The 22,662-nt window shown below is 44.7% G+C and overlaps 1 protein-coding gene across 1 annotated transcript in view; it reads right to left on the bottom strand.

Moving 5' to 3' along the window:
- The window catches only part of TRPC3 (transient receptor potential cation channel subfamily C member 3), a 59,230-nt gene extending 44,909 nt beyond the window's left edge, over positions 1-14,321 (bottom strand). Inside the window, exon 1 of the mRNA XM_033160161.1 lies at positions 13,818-14,321. Coding sequence (XP_033016052.1) covers positions 13,818-14,083 — 266 coding nt within the window. The 5' untranslated portion in view covers positions 14,084-14,321. The remainder of the gene's footprint in view (positions 1-13,817) is intronic.
- Positions 14,322-22,662: the final 8,341 nt, after the last annotated feature.

Raw genomic sequence — 22,662 nt, 5'->3', positions numbered from 1 at the left:
GCACACGATTTCTGTTCTCATCCTGAGGTAAAGTTCTTAACACGAGTTACTATTTGCAGCTTAGCGGAGTCTGTAACCCAAAGTGTTTGTAACCTGAGGTGTTTGTAACCTGAGGTACCACTGTATTTCCATTCATGTGTTTCACAAAGAGATGCACAAACAATTTATACAGTGGAACTTCGGGTTGCGGACGTAATCCATGATGGAGGTACGTCCGCAACCCGCAGTGTTCGCATCTTGAAGTGCCACGTCTGTGCAGGCGCCGGTGCGATTTGGCGCCTCTGTGCATGCACGAAGCACAATTTAGCGCTTCTGCATATGCGCGAGCGGCGGAACCTGGAAGTAACCCGTTCCGGTGTTGGGATATTTGTACACGCCGAGCTGCAAAAGCAACAGTGAGGCCAGTGTAACATGTGTCTGTTTTTATCCCGTGAGAAAGCCAGCAGTCCTATCTGCTTTCTCACACATGTGATGTTATTATTGTACTTTACTTTCATTTCTGGCTCGAGAGATGCTAGACGCTCTTATGCACAGCTCTGAGTATCTGAGCTGACTAGCAGAGACATTCTGCATTTACCTATAATAAATAGTTTAAGCCTCATCAATGGCTTGTGTGTGTTGTTCTTCACACTGGAGAGCAATTGCATATTGAATGTGCCACCGGTCTCGCGTAGCCGGGAATGTGCACAAGGCTTTGTTCCAGGTTCGGGGCAGTCTCACAACTGACCCCGGGCGAGACATTTGCCAACATCCAGTACTTCCGGGTTTCCCGTGGTCCGCAACCTGAAAACACATAACCTGAAGCAGCCGTAACATGAGGTATGACTGTACTTCCCATTTATCTCATCCCAGTCTTTCTTCCCCTCCCCACCCCCAACAAATACTGAACTGTTGGAAAAGTTGGAGGGAAATTTTTTAAATCTTAGAATATGTTTATAATTTGAAACGTTTTGTAAAGAACATCCACTGTGACGCATTGCAGCAAACTGAGACAAAGTATACAATACTAGCAGCGCCAGCCCTGCCATTAGACAGTGGGGAAATGCCACCTAAGGCAGCAGATACTAGGCAGTAGGAAGTAGCAGCAAGTTGTTGGGATAAGAGAGCAGTGTAGGTCAAGAAGCCTGTCCTGAGCCCTCTAAAACAGCCTTAAGGGGATGTTGTTCCATCATCAGTGCTGAAACAAGGTTTGAATGGCCTGCCTTGCAAACTTCTGCAGATGGGACTGGGGAGATTTGGCACCATCTTATCCTTCACTCAAGGCAACAACATGACTCAGGTTGGCCCTGAAGACTCGTATGGATTGCCTGAATTAAAAAATGCATACCATTAGCAGCCTTTTTTTAAAACCTAAATATTTGGTTTTAAATTTAAAGGCTATAGGGTGCTGTTTAAAAACACACACACCCCAACTTTAATGAATGGAATTTTAGCGAGTTTGAAAGCATTTGCTACTTACAAAGCTAAATCCAGCAAAACATTACCAGAATATATACCGGTAGCTAAAAATGGAGCTGTAGTTCTTGAATGTGCAAACTGAAAGGCTCTTAAGCTCTCTTCTGCCACCATCCAAATTCAGAATTATGTCTTGAATTAATAGCCTTTGGCAAGTGCACACAACAGATGCTGAATTTGTTTGATAGTCCAAAGAGGGACCTAGCAAATCAGGAGTTAATTATTCACCTTTTATTTACAGGTAGTGCGACAATAGCAAAGCTCTGGAATGGTTTTAAGTGCACTGATGTAGACGATTGGCATTGTTAAGATTTGGCATATAGCCCTGTTAGAAAAGCTTTTGCATAAATGGCAAGTTATTAAGGAGGCAAATAGAGAGAGATCAATTTGCAACCATATGGTTCCTTTTTATTGAATACACTTACATACAGGAGCACAGCAGAGCTGTTCCAGCACTACGTAAGTCAGTAGGGCTATTACGGGGAGCTCTAGGTAATGGAAACAGACTTTGTATTGGGTCCACTGGGGTCTCCAATTTCTGTTCAACGAAACAAAAGGAATGTACTTTCTTTCTCTTTGATTACCTGTGCACATTGTTAAGATCTTGATAATACTATATCCACCTAAATTGAGGGTGATTTTTGGTCGTCGTCGTTCCCAACCTGGTCTTCCTTTTTCTCTGTGAGGTGGGTGAATAGTGTTGCTTGTTTGGGGTTGTACTGAGGGGGACAGGAGTTCCTTCCTCTGTCTATTCACATTTTAGAAGAAAAAAAGCTTTCAATAAAGAACTATATTATTAAAATGTTGATGCATACAACTGAGAAGGAAACTGAAGCGTAGAACCATTTGCCACACTTGCTGGCACCTGCGCCTTTAATTAGGCCCAGATACAAGCAAGTAGGCACTAACCAGGCAATGAGGAGACCACATCTGGACATTGCCTAGAGACTCCACCTGTGAGAGAAAGGTGGGGTGCTCTCCATCAGCAGGTTGAAGGCATCTTCTGTGCCTTAGGCAGAAGGGAGGGGAGGGAGGCAGGAATGATATAAAAAGACAGAGAGAAGAAGGTGAAAAGGCCCAATAGAGACTTAGGGAGCAGGTTGGTCAAGCTGGAAGCCTAAATAAGGTGCCTTCACAGAGACTGGGGGGGGGGGAGTTCTTGCTTTCCTGCTAGAAGGTCTTCTTCGGGCTGTTCCACTAAGCTCTATTGGGCATGACCTAAGAACAGAGTATGCTTTCTCTTGGGGAGGCATAACAGCCTGGATTTAATCCCACTAAGGGCAGTGATTGGTTCAAAATTGGGAAAGGAGTACGACAAGGCTGTATATTGTCTCCCTGCTTATTTAACTTATATGTAGAATTCATCATGCGAAAGGCTGGACTGGATGAATCCCAAACCGGAATTAAGATTGCCGGAAAAAATATCAACAACCTCAGATATGCTGATGATACTACCTTGATGGCAGAAAGTGAGGAGGAATTAAAGAACCTTTTAATAAGGGTGAAAGAGGAGAGCGCAAAATATGGTCTGAAGCTCGACATCAAAAAAACTAAGATCATGGCCATTGGTCCCATCACCTCCTGGCAAATAGAAGGGGAAGAAATGGAGGCAGTGAGAGATTTTACTTTCTTGGGTTCCATGATCACTGCAGATGGTGACAGCAGTCACGAAATTAAAAGACGCCTGCTTCTTGGGAGAAAAGCAATGACAAACCTAGACAGCATCTTAAAAAGCAAAGACATCACCTTGCCGACAAAGGTCCGTATAGTTAAAGCTATGGTTTTCCCAGTAGTAATGTACGGAAGTGAGAGCTGGACCATAAAGAAGGCTGATCGCCGAAGAATTGATGCTTTTGAATTATGGTGCTGGAGGAGACTCTTGAGAGTCCCATGGACTGCAAGAAGATCAAACCTATCCATTCTCAAAGAAATCAGCCCTGAGTGCTCACTAGAAGGACAGATCCTGAGGTTGAGGCTCCAGTACTTTGGCCACCTCATGAGAAGAGAAGACTCCCTGGAAAAGACCCTGATGTTGGGAAAGATGGAGGGCACAAGGAGAAGGGGACGACAGAGGATGAGATGGTTGGACAGTGTTCTCGAAGCTACTAAAATGAGTTTGGCCAAACTGCGAGAGGCAGTGAAGGATAGGCGTGCCTGGCGTGCTCTGGTCCATGGGGTCACGAAGAGTCGGATACGACTGAATGACTGAACAACAACAAAGGGCAGTGAGGCAGGGGCAAAGCAAAGCATTGTGACACCCGGGGCAGGTGTCGCTACGTAGGGCACATGTGCAGCCGCGAGCAGAGGATCCCGGCACCGTCCGTATTGCGCTGGAGCGGCGCTGGCGACAAACCGCTATACAGCACATGTGCGGTGTCGCTACGTACAGTGCATGCATGCGACGCCACACATGCATTGTACTTAGCGGTTTGCCGCCAGCGCTGGGATCCTCTGCTCGCAGCTGCAGCCACGATCGGAGGATCCTCCACATGCGGCACGATGGCTGCTCACGCCGTTGCAAGCCCCCGCAGGGTGACTTCTTGTCACCCCCGCAGACATGGAACCCGGGGCGTACCGCCCCCTCACACCCCGTTGCGACGCCACTGCACTGAGGCACAAGACCCTTGTTTTCCTTGTGGAAGAAACTTTCCTAGAACTCGGAACCATCTCTGGAAGGAACTGACTGTCCCTGTTGTTTGGGACAAATCATAACCTGAATGAAGTCTGATATAGAGCTGACCAGATGAGACTTGGTGCCATTGTTTTGACATTTTTAGAACATGGCCCCCCCTCCTTTTGACTGCTCCTTCCTCAGGGGTAGGGCACCCAAGTGAATACAGGAAAGAGCCTCTGTTCCTTTAAGGGCATTTACTGTTCTCTAAACTTGCTCTGGTGTCATAGCCATGCCCTGGTGAGATAAACAAATGTACAGTGAAATTCTGTACATATCTGTTCAGATGTAAGTGCCACGGAGTTTAATTGGGTTTACTCTCAGGTAAGTGGGCAGAGTGTGGAAGCTGTAATTCTGGAAATGAGTTGATACAACTGTCATAATAAATCCACTTAGGGGAAAACTATGTTCCTAGTGCAGGTGAAAGTGGCAGGGAAACCTTTTAAATAAATTAATAATATCTACATAATGTTGGCATTGGGAGCCTTACTGGGATTTGTGCCAGCTGAAAGCCTTCCTGCACTGAGAGATGTTTTCAGGAAACTTTCTGCAGCAATACTAAGGAAATACTCCCAGAATAGCAATGCTCACTTGCAGCCTCAGATTTATTTTTTTTCTTTTAGGTATTTGCATGGATATCTGTACACATCAGAATCAGGAGGGCTTTTATTGCAAGTTAATTAGTACTGGATTTCGTATTACCCTTAGCCACACTTGCTTCATTAGCACATGCTTCACACTGCGGAGCATATGAGCTTCAAATTAAAATGCAATTCAAGAGGAAAGTACCTACTTTCTAACAAAAACTGGGCTGCCGGCTTCTGTGTACCCCACTGCACAGTGGCTGTGAAATACCACATGACGAAGTCTGCTTGTATATAGCTACACTTGGGAAAAGCCAAGCAAAATTCTTCTTGATTAATTTATAGAGAGGAAGAATAAGAGCAAGGAACACTCTAAACCAGGAATGTGCACACGCCCACAAGTCCCTTGGTCTCTGGTGTCCTGTTGCTTAAGCATGTCCTGTTAGGTTGATTAATTGAGCTCTAGGAACAGCATACAGCAGAGTTACCGTACATCTGCTGCTATGGCAGCTGGGTGGGACAGACTGCAGAAAATGCATTCCAGCCAGCAACCTCCAACATGCAGAGGCCGAGGGTGGAATGAAAATGATGCTAGTGTTATTCATTCCATAGGGCTCTTAATGGCAGTCTCCCTCTACTCAAACCATCTTAGAGATTCGCATTATTGTCCATCTAGATAATTACGATTACTATTATATCATCAGTCCACAGCCTCTGTAAAAAAACAACAACCCCAAGATGACATTGTAACATGTTCTGTGAACCATCCTGATTATTCTGTGAACCACCCCGAGGCTTCCGGGTATAGGGCAGTATATAAATTAAATAACATAACATAATCAGGAGTGGGAAACCTTTGGTGCTATGCATGTTGTTGGACTCCAACTCCCATCAGCACAGCAAATAATGAAGGATGATGGGAGCTGGAATCCAGCGTCACTTGGAGGGACACAGGTTCTTCATATCAGACATGTACCATGCTCTAGGATGTTCAAAGCATAGCTGTCAACTTTTCCCTTTTTTTAAGGTAAATTCCCTTATTCCGAATAGGATTCCTCTCAAGAAAAGGGAAAAGTTGACAGCTATGGTTCAAAGCACTACACACATACGCAAACATTATCTCAGTAAGCTTTGCAGCAACTTTTCTAAAACTTGCCAGAATTGCTACCCTCAGTGTTATCGTCATAACATTACAGCTGGAGGACTAAAGTTGAGACAAGAGTGGCTTGGTGTGGTTTTAGACAAGTCTCACAGCCTAGTGATAATTTAATCTGGGCCATCCAAGTGACAGCCATCATTTTGGCCACTATGCTGCCCCAGTTTGCCAAAGGTAAATGCTTAACTCTTAAACTGGGTTTTGCATGTTCCCTTCCTGCTGCTTTAGGACAGAAGAAATAGGTTGCAACTTGCAAGTCTTAGTATCTCTAAGAGAGGAAGCAATGTACAGCATAATGACCTAGCACCAACATTGCCCTGCAGGCACGCAGATCCCAGGAGAGAGCAACTGAACTAGTTGGCCTGATTCTATTTGGATCTGGTGGCTGGGAGCCTGAGCGCAGTGCAGATCCCACAGGGCTGTATAGGCATGAAGCCAGTGCATGGCAAGGAGATACACAACTGCACTGAACAATTGCAATGTGCCAAAGGGTCTCTTCTGCCAAGCATTGCCACAGTTGCTGTTCCCAGAGACAGAAGAACTATGTTAGAAGATGCCTGAACCACCTACTGCGTAAGAGTATTTAACTGGGAATTGCGGAAATTAAACAGGCAGCCTCTTACACATTAAACTACATGTCCTACCACAGAGCACTGGGCCTTCCTCTTCACTACCTTCCTACTTATTTGTAGCCCAGTTTCTCCCCACACACATATGTATTGTGAAAGCCACTCTCATTCATACAAACATACACACTGATACACATTCAGAAGGAAGGAAGGGATACAAGTTCAATGAATACAAATAATTCTTTCCTGCTAACTGGTTTTCCCTTCCTCCACAGAACTTGTAGCATCATCCCATGATGCTCATGCTGAGCCGGTCTGAACTCTAGGTTCCGTAGTGGTGCCACTGTCCAAGGTATTTGTGGCTTCAGTTGTTGTTGTTACAGAGAACCAGCCATAACCATATGGAGGTGATATGCAGGGCCTAGGGTTATAAATCAGCCAAATACAGAGAAGATGGACCACAGCTCTGTTGTATAGCACATTTACTGCATGCAGAAGGTCCCAGGCTCAACCCTTCACATTCCCAGCTAACATGATCAGGTGTTTGTGGCCCGAAGAGCCACTGCCAGAGTGGACAACACTGGGCTGGATGGACAAATGATGCTAATTGGTATAAGGCACCTTCTTATGCTGTACCAATGTGGTACAAAGACCAATGTGAAGAGCTGCCATACCAGGTTTCAGAGAGCAATGTAAAGATCTGTGCATGTATGAAGGAGGCTAGGGTTTTATTTAAATAGTAATTTTAATTTTCTATTACCTAAACTCACTGGGAGCTGCATGAACTATATGCAGGGGATTTACTTCCAAATAAACATGCTTAAGATCGGGATCCATATTTCTTGTGGATTCCACTGCACAGTAATTATGACCGAGCGTGGGGTGGAATCAGAACTGCTTGCATGAATCAATTTTAAGTTATAATTGGGGAGATTCAAACAGCTTACTTCCTTGACTTAAGGAGGTGCACAGTGAAGTCCACCCCCCAAAAAAACCCACCTAATTATATATTCTGGGTTTGTTGCCAGCCTCAGTTTAATTAATCACCTCTTTAGAAACACTGTATTTTATAACTCAAAACAAAGATCTCGTAACAGAAGCTTTTCATAAAGTGTACATTGAAACCGAGTTATCCCCGAAGACTAACATACTGAAAAATGAAAGCAGGCTATGTCCCACCATAAACAGAGAAGATAATTCTCAGAGGGGAAAAATTCTTCTAACTCAAGGCATTTTATTGCTTTTAAAAAACCATTGGGAAGAAATGTATTATTGCTCCACAAACAGGAAAAGAAAATGAATTGCTGGCATACATTTAATCACAATCTTTATCTCCCCTGGGTATGAGATGGCAGGGCACAGGAAGTGGTTGGAGTGGGTGTTTGAGAGAATAAGCCATTATGGGAAAGGAACAAGAGCAAACAACAGTTGGAATTAGGGAGGGGGGATATAAATGTGAATGTGGTTAGTAGGAAACCTTGCACTGCTCCTTTTACACTGATAGATGACTTAAAAATGATTATGCTTCTTTCTTTACCTCCATTTCCCCTCTTTTGCCATCTCATGTCTTATTTCATTTATGGTATCTCCATACATTACCGGTAATTGTTGGAAAACTGGAAATGCTATGGTAGGCCGTCCAAACTTTCTCCCTGTAATGCTATGGGGATAGTCTGGAAAATCTATCGTAACACACTTACATCTGCAATAAAATAAAATAGTACAAGGGCAAAAAAAAAAAAAAAATCCAAACCCAACACTAAGTACATTTCATGGCTTACTGTTGTGTGCATTCTGATAGTGCTAGCAGGCTGTAGTGTTGCTCTAAACAGTGTTAGAAATTCATTTTCTGTGACTGGCACGCATCCAATTGCCACCACGTGGAGATTTCTGGATGCCAGGTTGGCAACTGACATCTCCGTCTGGCTGGCCCTGCCAGCTTTCTTAAGCAGGTAAGCAACAGAGCTTATTTACTGCATTTATGTCCCACCTTTTCATAAAGTGTACATGGTTCATCCCTCTCCTCAGTTAATCCCTACAACAACCCTGTGAAGTGGGTTAGGAGGCTGTGACTGGCCCAAGGTTACCAGTGAGCTTCATGACTGAGTGGGGTTCAAACCACAACCCTGAGATTAAGAGTCTCATGCTCTACCAACTGAGCTATCCCAGATCATGATGGACCATTGGTCTGACTTCCCAAGTTCTATGATACCACAAACATAGTGCTTCACAGAGGCACTGCTAGAATGTTCTGGCAAAGGACTCCCCCTAAACAAAACATAGAAAGGCCTTTATATTGTGAGTCCCTTGGGGATACTTTGTACAAGATAGGCCAGATGTCTAAATACATAAATATTGAAAGCCATCCTTCCCTGTTTGTACATTTAGTAAAGACCATACAGAGACTACCACTTAAAAATAAGCTCCAGACGATAGCAAAAACTTCCAAATTAGAATCTTCTTTTAAGTGTCCTCCATCTCTTTTCTTTTCCCAATGTGACATTCTTCACTTTGACAAATTTGTTTGGCCATGTGAAAATACAAAAAAAGTTTGGAGGAAAGGTAATTCATTTTTTTACTGGCAGCAGAACAGAACGGCTGCAAGACCTGAACTGACACAGGAAGTGGAGCCTTCTCAGCAGCTATTCTAGTGGTCTGAGAAAAACACCCCTGACTCATCTGGGTCTATTAAACAAATGCTTTCAATGTCAATTAAATGTATTCAGCAGGATATTAAAGCATGCTAGACTGAGCCGCTGTCTCACATTTCCATAAACTCTTCTCGCTTGGACATTTAAAATGTTCCTTTTTATTCGGATTTTATAGCTATTTAATGCAAATATTAATAAAAGCTTTCTTGAGAATGCATGAAATCAGAGAAAGAAAGAAATGTTTTAGGTTTTGTAAAAAGGTCAGTGATTGTTAAGCTTCTGTACCCAACAGAAACTGCCAATAATGTTCCCAATTCTATGACCGACTTCTGGGGAAAAAAATATGTTGTTTTTTAAAAAGGCAGGAAAGTAGCTCAGCAACAACTTTGCAGGGAGTGCTATGGCTTTGTGAGACTATGAAGGACAGACACCAGGGGGTGCTGAAGAATATTTCTTCCAATAGGAATATAGGAACCGACTTTTTGGTCCATGTAGCTTAGTATTGGCTGCACTGACTTGCACCAGCTTTTCAGGGATTCAAGGAGGAGTTTCTCCCAGCCCTATTTGGAGATGCTGGGGAATGAGACACATACTTTCTGCATGCCAAGCAGCTGTTCTACCACTGAGCTAAGTCCTTCCCCATGTTCCATGGGGGTTGGTGGGCTGTGGGGTTTAAAAATTTATGCATGGCCATTTCTAAATTCTGCCTTTTGTCTTCTGCTCAGGATATCAAGACAAACTGAAAAAGAAAAAGGGCTACCATAAACTTATGCTGCACACTTATTTAGGAAGTCAATGGATTTACTTCTGGGTAGACATGAATAGGACTTCCATTGTAACAATTTCCAGCAGGGTTATCAACAACTGTTTTGTAAATTTCCTTCGTTGCAGCAAGACAGCAGAGTCTTGTGGCACCTAAAAACTAACAAAGTTGTTAGGGTATAGCCTTTTGTGAATTACAGTTAGCTTCATCAGATGTATGCAATGTTATCCTGATATATATATGGGTCAGGGGGACAGAAAACAATTAGGTCTGTGAGGTCCTAATACAGGCATTAATAATTATACTTTCGGCCTATGTTAAGTTTATCTCCATATGTACTGTCTGCATTTCACTCTTCCTCTGAACACACTGTTTACAATCCTGCCTCTTCCATATACTGTATATCTAGCAATCAGGATAACACTTCATACATCATACATGAGTCAACAGTGAAGTACAGCAGAAAAAAACCTAATGCTATTCTAGGCTGCATCAACAGAAGTATAGTGTCCAGATCAAGGGAAGTAATAGTCCAGCTCTATTCCACCTTGGTCAGACCACACCTGGAATACTGTGTCCAGATTTGGGCACCACAATTTAAGAAGGATACCAACAAGCTGGAACGTGTGCAGAGGAGGGTGACCAAAATCAGGGTCTGGAAATCAAGCCTCATGAGGAATGGCTGATGGAGTTGGGTATGTTTAGCTTGGATAAAAGGAAACTGAGAGATGATAGCCATATTCAAATATCTAATGGGATATCACATGGAAGATGGAGCAAGCTTGTTTTCTCCTGCTCCAGAGAGTAAGACACAAACTAATGAATTCAAGTTACAAGAAAGGAGATTCCAACTAAACATCAGGAAGAACCTTCTGGCAGTAAGAGCTGGTCTCTCCTTCTTTGGAGGTTTTTAAGCAAAAGTTGGATGGTTACTTGTCATGGATGCTTTAGCTGAGATTCCTCCATTCAGAGGGTTGGACTAGATGATCCTCTGGGTCCTTCCAACTCTACAATTCTATGATAAAGTGGACTGTAGTCGACTGAAGCTTATGCCACAATGAAACAGTTAGTTGTTGGTTGTTAAGATGCCACAAGACTCTTGGTTGTCTGTGAGTCGGACTGTCAAGACTTCTACATAGTATATTCAAATAAGAAATCATGCATCTATCAGTGGCTAGTTCCTGAAGACCACCTGCCCAGAATCCACTTTCTCTGGCTTGAAATAAAATCCAAGGTCTGTGGGAACCAGTTGTGGTTGCACGGTAGTGAGGGGAAAGGCACTGTGTCCTATTTCAATTATTGAGGAACTCTCAATTGTTATTTCACATCTTCCAGGCTTCAGTGAGCCCTGGCTCAAATTAAGCTTGGCACCTGTGCTTACTGCATGCCAACCATCTCTGACCTCAATATTTTTCCAGCTCCACATTAGCTCTGGTGAAACAGAAATCCATTTTTCATTCCACCAAGAGACATTTTCTAACCTCGCATGTCAACTCTCAAGCACTAACAGAAATGATCCCATTTACAATTATTCCAGCATCTTTTCTGCCTGAGCCATTTTCTCAGCTGTATCCTTCACTTTCCAGTCCCTGACATCTATATTCCGTGGGTGTGCATCCAGACCCGCAATTTTTCACTATGCAACATTAAGAGACAGGAAATCACACAAGAAGGTGACTAGTCTGTACTAACAACTGCACTCCGTAAATCTTGGCTCCTGTTTAGAGCTCCATTTCTCAGTTGTCCTACTCATTGTTCATCACAGAGCTTGTTGTTCGTCCCTTTGGCTGGTCCAGCAATATTTGCAGATACAACATTTGCACATTACGTGAGTTCTCAAGCAGGTCATAAGAAATGGAGGCCGGCGCAAGCCATTTTGCTGCCTGGGACAAAGGTCAAGATGGTGCCCTTGTCCATTATTTAAAAATATTTATATGTTGCTTTCCAGGCAAAGCATGCCCAAAGCAGCTTAAAACAATAACAACTATAAACATAAATATCAATATTGTTAAAAGCTAAGCTAGAATAAAACATTCCTTGTTCAGAAGACAACTGGACTGGCAATTGCATCTTATATCAACACAGGCAATGGGACAGCATCTTCCACCAAACCTAAGGGCAGCAGGCTAGCTTGGCAGGTGCAGGCCAAATTGCACAGCACACACAGCTTCATCCGCCCCACAGCCCTAAGCATCTGCCACCTGAGGCAGCCGTCTCACTCTGCCTAATGGTACGGGCGGTCCTGTTAGATTCCCCCATGTGAATGCCTGGGGAATCCAGAATTACTAGCAAAATCCATGGGCAGGGGGCAATGACCAAGATACTAAATTAGCCGCCATAGGTACAACCACCCTTGCAAACCAAACACCCACTTCATTTCTTTTCTTTTTTTACAACTTTATAACCCACCCTTTTAGAAAGTTCTTTGACTGGTTGGGGACAGCTTATCTGAAAGCGCCCCAGATCTTGAGAATCTTCCTTATTCTTGGCAATTGTCCCTCCCTTTCTCCTTCACAAATGTCACCTCCCCGTTGCTGTACGGTGAATTTGAACCCATGCAAGGAGCAGCTTTTGCTCATTTCACCTTCTAAATTCTTTCAGAAGAAACTAAGCACAGAGACTTCCATGGTCTCTCTCAAGGTTCTCCTTCCACACACGTGTTCCACCTCCCCCCCCCCTTTTAGCAAATTGCAGCAAATTGGGAGGGGGGTAGGAATAAGATGAATTAACATAAAGAACAGCCCAACTAGACCAGGCCAGTGACTCATCTAGTACAGCTTCCTATTCTCATCATAGTGACTGACCAGATATTCATGTAGGCCTGCAAGCAGGACCTGAGAACAACTGCACTCTCTCCTTCTGTGGTTTCCAGCTACTACTATTCAGAAGCATACTATCTCTGAACAAGGAGGCAGCTGTACAGCCACCATTGCTAGTTGCGAAGAACAGAATTAGCCTCCACAAATTTCTCTTTCAAAGCCATCCATGTTGGTGGCCGCTGCCACCTCTCGTACGAGCGAATTCTTGAGCAAGTTAGTTTTTGCTCTAGGTGATACCTTTAAAATGGAGTCAGCAATTCTGTAAAGAAAAAAGTGCATGTTGACAGAAAATGCAGAAAGATTCATTTTCGGGGACAAAAGTGGACCGGAACCAGAGTGCTGCAGGTACAGACACACTCAGTCCAACTCCTAATGCACACTGCAAGAGCAATCAGTGGCGTGGGTCAGGACTACACTTCAGAATGCAGAGAACACAGAATCCCAACAAACAGTACCAGTAACTAACAACTACGGCAGGCAGGAATTCCTGCACCCACCCACACCTGATGTCTATCCTTTCTTGTTGAATAAAATAGTTCACTTTCCAACTCAGATGGGTATTTATTGTGGCATCACTTTTTGAAGCATCTATGCAAATAATTGGTGTCAAAATGCCAGCCCATAGCCTCACCCCCCCATTTAATGTGGACTTACCCTTTCTAGGGAAATTCAATTATTCATTATTATTATTATTATTACTACTATTATTATTTAATAAAACACCTGTTGTCAAATTCAATTACTCTTATTGTGATAACCCATTTACAACCATGTGAAAACACCCTGTCCAGTCTTATGATGAGACAACTCTTGGTAGCGTTTTTCCCTCCGCTGCTAGCCTTTTAAGCTTTTCGACCTGGAGCCCAACAAAGTGCGATCCCCTTTAATCAGATCCTCCCTCGACGACAGTCAGCGGTTCCTGGTCCTGTTGCCTTGCCACCGTCTCCTCGGGAGTAGGAGGAAGAGCTACCCCTCTCTCTCTCATAAACCCAGGAAAGCTGATCCGGGTCGCTTTGTCGCCCAGCAGCCAGAGGAAGAGAAATCCCAATACTTTGATCCCCAACCCTCCCACGGGAATCAGCCGCGGATCCCTTCCCGCCCCCAATCCCACGGGGAGGACGGCTCGGGGTGGGGGGGCGTCGGACTTACATGCTGCCCAGCATTGGCGAGGGCGGGTAGCAGCCGTAGGTTTCCCGGTGGGTTTTCACCGCCTTCTGGAGCTGCTGCTGCTGCTGGAGGGGCTCCAGCCCCCCATTGACTCCCCTCCAACCCTGGTTGGAGCGCTGCTGCTCTGCTTCGGGCGCCCCCTCGTAGTCCCCGTCATCGCCCCCTTGCTGCTGCTGCTGCTGCTGCTGCTGGAGGGGGAAGGTCACTCGGCTGCCCTGCTCCTTGGTCCTCTTACCCTTGCTGGACATGCTGGCGGTGGACCCGCGGCCGCCGCGATGCTGCTCTGCAGGCGCCGTCGCCCGCCCGCCCGCCTTTTCGGGAGCTAGTGGCTGGTGCCGGGCAAAGGAAGAGGGCGGGAGGCGGGCAAGCGCTGGCCAGCCAGGGAACACCCGGGCAGCTCGAAGGGGCGGCGGAGCTCTTCGCCAATCAAGGCGAGAGGCTCCCTCCCGCCTTCCCTCGCCAAGCGGCTGCCCTGAATGCTGCTGCTGCTGCTGCTAGTCCGAGAGGCAAGCGCAACGCGAGCGCATCTGAGCGTGGACCGAGGGAAGGGAAGGCACTCCAAGCGGCGGAAGCCGGCCGGCGCTCTGCCTCCTCTCTCCTTTTCATTATCTCGTGCTAGGACAGGCTCATTACTCAGGCAGGCAGGGAGGGACGGAGAGAGGGAGGGAGGCAAGTCAGCAACCATCGGAGAGCATCAGTCCTTTAGCAAGCAGAGGGGGGAGGGAAGGGGGAAAGGAGAAGAAGAAGTGTAGCCACTTTGATGGCAGGCCAACAAAAAGGGGGGGGGGAGCACATCTCTCGCCCCGCGCACAAGCCCCCAGTTGATGCTGGGGCGTTTGAGATCCACAGGGCGCTGCTCTAAGAGATGTAACTGCAGGTGCATCTTGGCTGCTCTGGGTTAAGTGCTCTCCTCCAAGTGGAGCAAAACTCACTCCGAGGCTTTAATGAGTGTTAATGGGAACAGATCACCCGCGTGCTTATTTTTCGAGGATGCCAACTTCCAGGGCTATGTAAATACGCCATCATCTGCCAACGACAAGATCCTTCTGCACTCTGCTCGGGACAAAACAGGGCAGTCCCTCCCTGCGCAGAAGAGTAAGTGGGCAGAAATCAGACCTCAGAAATGGCAGTATTAATAATAATAATAATAATAATAATATGGGAGATCATTTTAATTTCCCTACAGCAGTGCGCTACTATTGATCGTATATGACCATTCTTAACAAAGAAACTTCAAAGGGAAAAGCCAGCATGAAACTGATGAATTAGCATTTATGAAGAAGTTCCAGTGCTTAAAGGTAAAGGTAAAGGGACCCCTGACCATTAGGTCCAGTCGCGGACAAAAAAATATTTCTGGGTACTCTCATTCTGACTCAAGAAAATCACCATTTTATAGTTTGAATCGGGGGAAATAAATACAGTAAATGGACAAAAGTACAAAGATTCACAAAATGTTTAGGGGTATGTGTACCCCTGTGTCCCCCCCCCCAGAAAAAAAGCACTGAGAAGTTCATTTTCATCATTTTTGGCCAGAATAGCAATAATGTGTATTATTATTATTATTATTATTATTATTATTATTATTATTATTATTACTGTATTATTATTATTATTCCACAGCATGTGTGAAATAGCTTACCAATGCTGGGATGTCAATATACCTTAGTGAATATCCACTGTAATTATTTTACATACATTTCAGCTTTAATGTTATAGTAGTCGCAGTGTGTACTTTTTGCATTTCATTTCCCTTCTAAGTTATTGCTTACAGTTCCTCCCTTCCGCAGCTCGTCATAGATATGGATATATCTATCTCAAACTTTTATTGGCATACATACAAGATTCCAGTAGGGTTCGGTACAATACAACCACTCATCAAAAACCTGCATCTAACACTTCAGTTAATGTTGTATAACATTCACGAATCCTCATTGCGTGTTGCAGAAACCTGTCTGCTATCTCCATCTTATCCCCATGACCAATTTAGGATAACATTTCATACATCTGAGTGAAGTGCACTCTAATCTACAAAATCTTACGCCATAATCTGTGTTAGTCTTTAAGGGGCCATATCCCTGTTGTTTTTACTGTTTACACAGTGTGTAGAAGGCAATAACAATAATGGCTTTTGTGCGTAATGGCTAATTTAAGCGTGGTCCACAAGAAAGAACGTTTATTTTCTCTCAGGCTTATCGTTAAAAGGATCTCTGAGCTAGTATTTTAAGTGGGTGCTCATGAGAACGTTAGAAACATAAGATAGAAAGTGGGAAAATGTGGTTCTAACCACAGAGAAAGAGCATGAATGTGCCAGTGTTGTGCAATGGTTCAAGGATCAGACAAGGACCTGGGAGACTAAAGGTCAGCTCTCCCCTTGTCCATGAAGCTCATTGGGTGACCCTGGGCCAGTCACTGCCTCCCAGCCCAGGCTTCCTTAACCTCAGCCCTCCAGATGTTTTGAGACTACAATTGCCATCATCCCTGACCACTGGTCCTGCTAGCTAGGGATCATGGGAGTTTTAGGCCCAAAACATCTGGAGGGCCAAGGTTGAGGAAGCCTGTCCCAGCCCAACCTACCTCACAGGGTGGTTGTGGGGATTGAATGGGGGGGGCAGCACGTATGCCACCTTGAGTTCCTTGGAGAAAAAAGTGGGTATATAGGGGTGTATATGTATAATTATGGATATGGATATGTATATCACAAAATTATTTAAAACAGAATCTTCAAAGTTTCCACTCATGGAATAGTCCAAATCCCTTCATTGCCCCCACTTTGTGGAGCAGTAGAGCCACCACTGCATCTGCAATTTGGCTGCTCATGGTGACTGTGGCAGGATGGGGCAGTGGGCGGAGGACTATGGCAGCACCAGGTTGGCACAGTGATTGCGTTCAGATTAGGCCCAATGCTGAAGTGTGATGGCAATGAGAACATCTAGGGAGCTTGTGGATCCTCAGACAGCTCATCCCACCCTCTGGTGGGCCTTTGGTGGTGAAGAACCCACCAGCCTGCTACCTACCCAGAGAGACATTTCCACTGAATTTCTCTCTCTCTCCCTCACACACACAGCAGCTTGTCATAGGGGGCATTAGGACTGCTCTGTATTTGATTACTTAATGTTATAATAAGTAATATTGGGTTTCCCTGCATATTTACTTGTCTTTGACAAACTTACAACCGAAGACTACCTTTATAGACTATGGAAAATTGTTGAATTATCTGCCATTGTTCCCAGTGCTTAATTCAATGCTCACTGCCTACAGTCCTCCTGAAGTCAGTAGAGGGCTAACTAAAGGCAAATCTCTTACCGAATCCCCAACTGATTTCAAAAAGATATATATTGTATTTACACCTTGTTATAGTTGATCACAGAACCCATAACAAATGCATACGCAGCCTTCTGGTTCATTCCTTCATGTAGTCAGCCCCCAAAGTTCACATTACTGTACTATACTGTATGGCTTTCCTTGATGCAGTGGTTCCTAGTGTCTTTTTCCAACCAAATCACAGCCTTATGGTCATACTTGGGAATCCAAAGCCTCCACTTCCTGAGACGGAAGAGCACACAATTTCCAACATCTGACAAGAGAGAACAATTATATGTGCTTGTTTTTCAATAATTATTCATAATATGAGAGTGAGTAAGCAAATGAATTGCTTACCTCCCTGGGATCTGATTACCCGATACCATAGCTGTCAACTTTTCCCTTTTTTTAAAAAGGGAAATTCCCTTATTCCGAATAGGATTCCTCGCAAGAAAAGGGAAAAGTTGACAGCTATGCCCAATACATCATTAAACAACAGACTGAAGTTCTGGCTCCAAAACATATATTCTCGTATATCTGGCTATTAATACTTGCAGAAATGTTCAGAATGTCAGCATACTACCAAGGTGGTGAAAGGGGAAAGGTGATAGTTCAGTAGCAGTGAAAATATTTTCCATGCAAAAAGCCCCAGGTTTACTCCCCGGCATCTCCAGGTGGCTCTGGAAGACGCCCCTGTATGAAACCCTGGAGAGCCACTGTTAGTCATTGTAGACCAGTGTTGAGTGAAGCTCCATCCTGTGGGCATAATGAGGCCAAATGGACATCATACATGACATCCATCATGAACTGGCAGAACAGTGGTGAGGGGTGTAGCTAGGACTGGGACACACCTGTGCAAGCTGGGAATGGGGAAGGAGAGATTGGTGTAGGAAGTACTTACAATAACAGAGGATGATGAGAAGATGGGGTCAGTACACAGGAACCAGAGCTGCAGGACCCATCTCCAGAGCCAGAGGAGTCCCTGTCTCCATGAACACGGCAGGCTCTGAGGCATAGGGAGCAGCAGGAGGGGTGCTCCAGGAGGCCGAGGCAGGTAAGGGCCCACAGCCCAGCTCCCTAGCTTGCTAGATAGGGCTCACTAGTGCTGGGAGGAGGCATTTGATGTCTCAGCTGAAGTAGGCTTAGAGCAGGTGAGGATCACATGCCTTATCAAGCCCAGATGATGCAATCAGCATGCAAAGGACAAAAGGGAAGCAGAGGTTTGGGGCTGTGTTTACTCAGCAGTCCATGTTGATGAGCCTGGACTTGGCCTTTCCTTGTGTGCTGCTTCCAACCCCTTGCATTAGCACAGAACATTTGAACTGCAGTCCAGGACATATCTGAAACGGGGAAATAGCATTCTAAAGCCAGAATAAATTTGTCCTGCAGCAAAAGGACAAAAACAACCAAGGAACAGAAAAAAAATATTCCAGATCATCTGGCAAATCCTTCTCAATGTGCTTTTAAGAGGTGTGTGACTAGTAGTACCTTAGAATATACAAGCAGTGCAGACTAGATCCACAAATCTAGAACAGGATGCTAAAGATGATAAAATAATTATTAGACCTCTCCACACTCCACTTTGCTCATATGCTAATTTTATTTTTTCTATGTTCTACTTCCCTGTTTCAAATACCAGAGGAGAAAAATCTGGATTTATCCTTCAAAACAACGCTTAAAACTACAATAGTATATGCACTTACTTGGAACTAAATCCTACTAGAGTTAGTGAAACTTACTTCTGAGTGAGTATGATTTGGATTTTACAGAGTACTTCCAACTTTCAGTGCTCCCCCAAACCCACAAAATTGGTTCACTGCATATCTCTAACTCTTGGCACCAAGTCAGCTCTGGAAATATCCAGCATTTTGTAGCCAGTGTTTACAGAACATTTTTTACAAGCAATATCCTGGATGAGCTTGAAGATGTGCTTCCAATCTGCACAATGTGAAATGTGCTAAGAAAAAGTACAATAGGGTGGACGAACAGACAGCTCAAGGGATTAGTGCTAGGCTACGTGGGAACATGAATCTTTCTTCTTTATACCTCCCACATCCCCACTGTGATATCTGAGTGGCCATCAGGTCAACCGTGGGCTAGGCCAGTTATTGTTTTTCTGCTGGCTTTTTAAGGACTTCAGAAAAATGATTCCACCATGGTGGCTATGCAGCTTCACAATGACAGGTACCCACTTTGTTGTAGCCAACTTTTCCTGAAACTGCTAAGTACTGTATGCTATGAAAACAATGCCTCAGGAATACTTGGGTTCTGCATATTCCATCCTGTACTATCAAGATGGCACTATTCAGAAATATTATTGTTACAGGAATTTTCCCAAACCACCCAGTTCCACAAGCACGACACTCACACTCACACACTTGAGTGCAAATATTTCTTTCTCTATAGTGTTTCTGTTATAAATTCATATAAAATCAACCGTGTATCAGATCCACACCGTTCCACTTTTGTTTTACACCATAAAAGAAGGACTATCGAACAGGGGAGATTTGGTGTGCTCACAAAGCAGCACCAGTTCTGCCAGGAGGACATACCCACCCAAAAGCCGCCAGACGATGGGACATTTCACTCACAAAGGGTCCAATTCGGCTTGGACTACAACAAAGAACAATGATAGACCCTCCCTGGGGAGGACAGGAAGCCGTGAACACTTTTGTTTTGCGGAAATGTGTGTCTGGGAGGGGTATGAGGAGGATGGGACAGGTGTCAGAATACTCAGGTTACCTCCTCTAACCCTCCCATTTTGTGATGTAGCTCTGATGTATCTGTGATGTAGTGGTGATGTAGTTTTAGGGGTGTAACTTGGGGATTAGTATCTAATAAAAGTTGGGGTCGCCTTTTGTTGGGGTCGCATCATGTTCCACCTGGTGGCAGGTGGGAGTCCTGTCGTGACAGTCTTCAATAAAGACCAAGCCTACTGGCTGCTGTTTTGCTCTGACATTCCTGGCTGGTGTCCTTGTTTTTTTGTCCAAGGGAGCCCTCAGATTTCTCCGTTAACATTATAAAGTAAAGATAAAATACAAAAAACAGTCTATGGGTTTTCTTTTCAGCTGAGCAACATCTTGTTCACCTGATCATTGCTTAGATAAGAAAGACAGATGTTGCTGTACAGAATTCCCTGAGTAATAACAAATGAGATAGTTGGCGTAAATAATGGGGCCTGATAGACTTAATTGCCAGAGCTGCTGTTAGACTAATCTTTCAACAGGCATACTTATTTTGGGTAGGTTTTAAGCCATGAGTAATTTATGTCTCAGCAGGAGCAGCAGTTTTAAAAGAATCTCTCTCTCTCTTATCAGCAAAGCAGCTGTATCAGAGACAAGTATAGTTTGGTCAAACCGGATTAACAAAAAAAGAGGTTGTTTATAGAAAACCACCACTTCTGGTGGAATTGTTCTCCCCTTTAAACTAAGAGAAGTATAGTCAGTCACACTGACATTTCCGACTGAGGCAACTTATCTGACAAATGACAACCCTGAAATGGAGTGAGGCTGCTAAAGATAATGCAATAGCAACTTTGCTGGAATTCTGGTAAAAAACAAGGACCTCAGTTTTATCTAACTATTTCCTTTCTTCAGTTTCTATAAGCAATTCAGTAATTGAAAGAGCCATATACCATTTCAGCTGAAATATGAATTTCATGTTGCCTGTGGCATGAGGCATTCCTCTCCCCATTCAGTTCATAGAAGCTGACTAGATCGGTAGTTGAATCAGGTCATACCTACACCATAAGTTTTAAATCGCTATGATACCACTTTAACCATCATGGCTTTCCCCAAAGAATCATGGGAACTGTAATTTGTTAAGGGGGCTGAGACTTGTTCGGATACCCATATTCCCTTCATAGTGACAAAGCGTGTTCTCCTTCATGGAGAGCACGTGTTGTGGTTGGAGCCTAGCAAGACACCCCTCTGTCGCTGGGCGGGACTCAAATAGATAGCCAGGACAGGCGATAGGGTCTCTTGGGTTGTTGGGGAGATTTGTATGTAGCAAATTTTGATAGACAGTTCAGGGGTTATATATTCTTGGTGCTCGCAGCGTCAGCCCCTCTTTGCTGTGCGCACCGGATCACACCCCCCCCCTGTTAATTAGGCTTGTGTGTTGACCTTGCTATGCCTGTCATGGGGTCGTCTGCGTTGGAGCAGGGGCCTGGTAGGAATTTTTCCATCTGGTTGATTGGCTGTTGCCATTTGGTTTTCACCTACTGCGTAGCAATTAGTCACAACTTGTAAGGTTGCGGTTAGGCATTGGTTATTATGTTGGTTGGTGGAGGGGAAGTGGTTGGCTGTGCCTGCCCCTCCAATGCTGCTGCTGCGTGGGGAATTCCGTTAAAGGAATCCAGGGGCTCACCATGCTTTTGTCCGTTCCCCTGGTCAGGGGCCAGGACCACGCAAGAGCCCCTGGGAACATATGGGGAGAGGCGAGGGCCCCGGGCCCACTGACCCCATTCTCTCCCCAATGTGTTTTCCCTTTGCTGACTTCCACTAAGCAGGCGGGTGTCAGTCTGTCCCCAGGAGGGGACAGATAGTCAAACCCAATGCCTAAGCAACCACTCACATTTTGTAATTTAATAAAAAAGTTGTGGCCAAATTTTGCCAATAACCTTAAACGGAATTCCTGTGTATAGTGTGAGTTATTTGGGGGTGACCTTGGGGACCTCTACACACAATCTGAGTAGCTTAACAATCAAACCTTTTTCCTAGGAATTCTTGGAATTGTAGCTATGTGAGGGAAATGTGGATCTTCTAATATCTGTCAAAGTGTTAAAAAAAACTACAGACCCCAAGATTCTTTGGGGGAAGCCATGACTATTAAGGTGATATAATAGTGCTTTAATTGTATGGTGGCACTATGTAGTAATGTACGGAAGTGAGAGCTGGACCATAAAGAAGGCTGATCGCCGAAGAATTGATGCTTTTGAATTATGGTGCTGGAGGAGACTCATGAGAGTCCCGTGGACTGCAAGAAGATCAAACCTATCCATTCTCAAAGAAATCAGTCCTGAGTGCTCACTAGAAGGACAGATCCTGAAGTTGAGGCTCCAGTACTTTGGCCACCTCATGAGAAGAGAAGACTCCCTGGAAAAGACCCTGATGTTGGGAAAGATGGAGGGCACAAGGAGAAGGGGACGACAGAGGATGAGATGGTTGGACAGTGTTCTCGAAGCGACTGGCATGAGTTTGGCCAAACTGCGAGAGGCAGTGAAGGATAGGCGTGCCTGGCGTGCTCTGGTCCATGGGGTCACGAAGTGTCGGACACGACTGAACGACTGAACAACAACAACAACACTATGTCAACAGTGGCAATGGGATAGTGTCTTACAATGCATCTGAGGTCAGCGGGCTAATTTAAGGGGTATATGAGAGGCTTGCAGCACACTTAGTTTTGAGACCTAACAACAGGAAATGGTATGGGGTTGCTCAGAAGGAACAACAGCTTTGGCTGCCCCCACTAAGCATTTGCGGTAATTGCCTCACTCTGCCTAATGGTAGAGCTGACTGTTCACTCA

This window comes from Lacerta agilis, chromosome 9 (assembly GCF_009819535.1).
Source record: "Lacerta agilis isolate rLacAgi1 chromosome 9, rLacAgi1.pri, whole genome shotgun sequence".
Classification (NCBI taxonomy): Eukaryota; Metazoa; Chordata; class Lepidosauria; order Squamata; family Lacertidae; genus Lacerta; species Lacerta agilis.
This window is presented reverse-complemented; position numbering and strand designations above follow the sequence as displayed.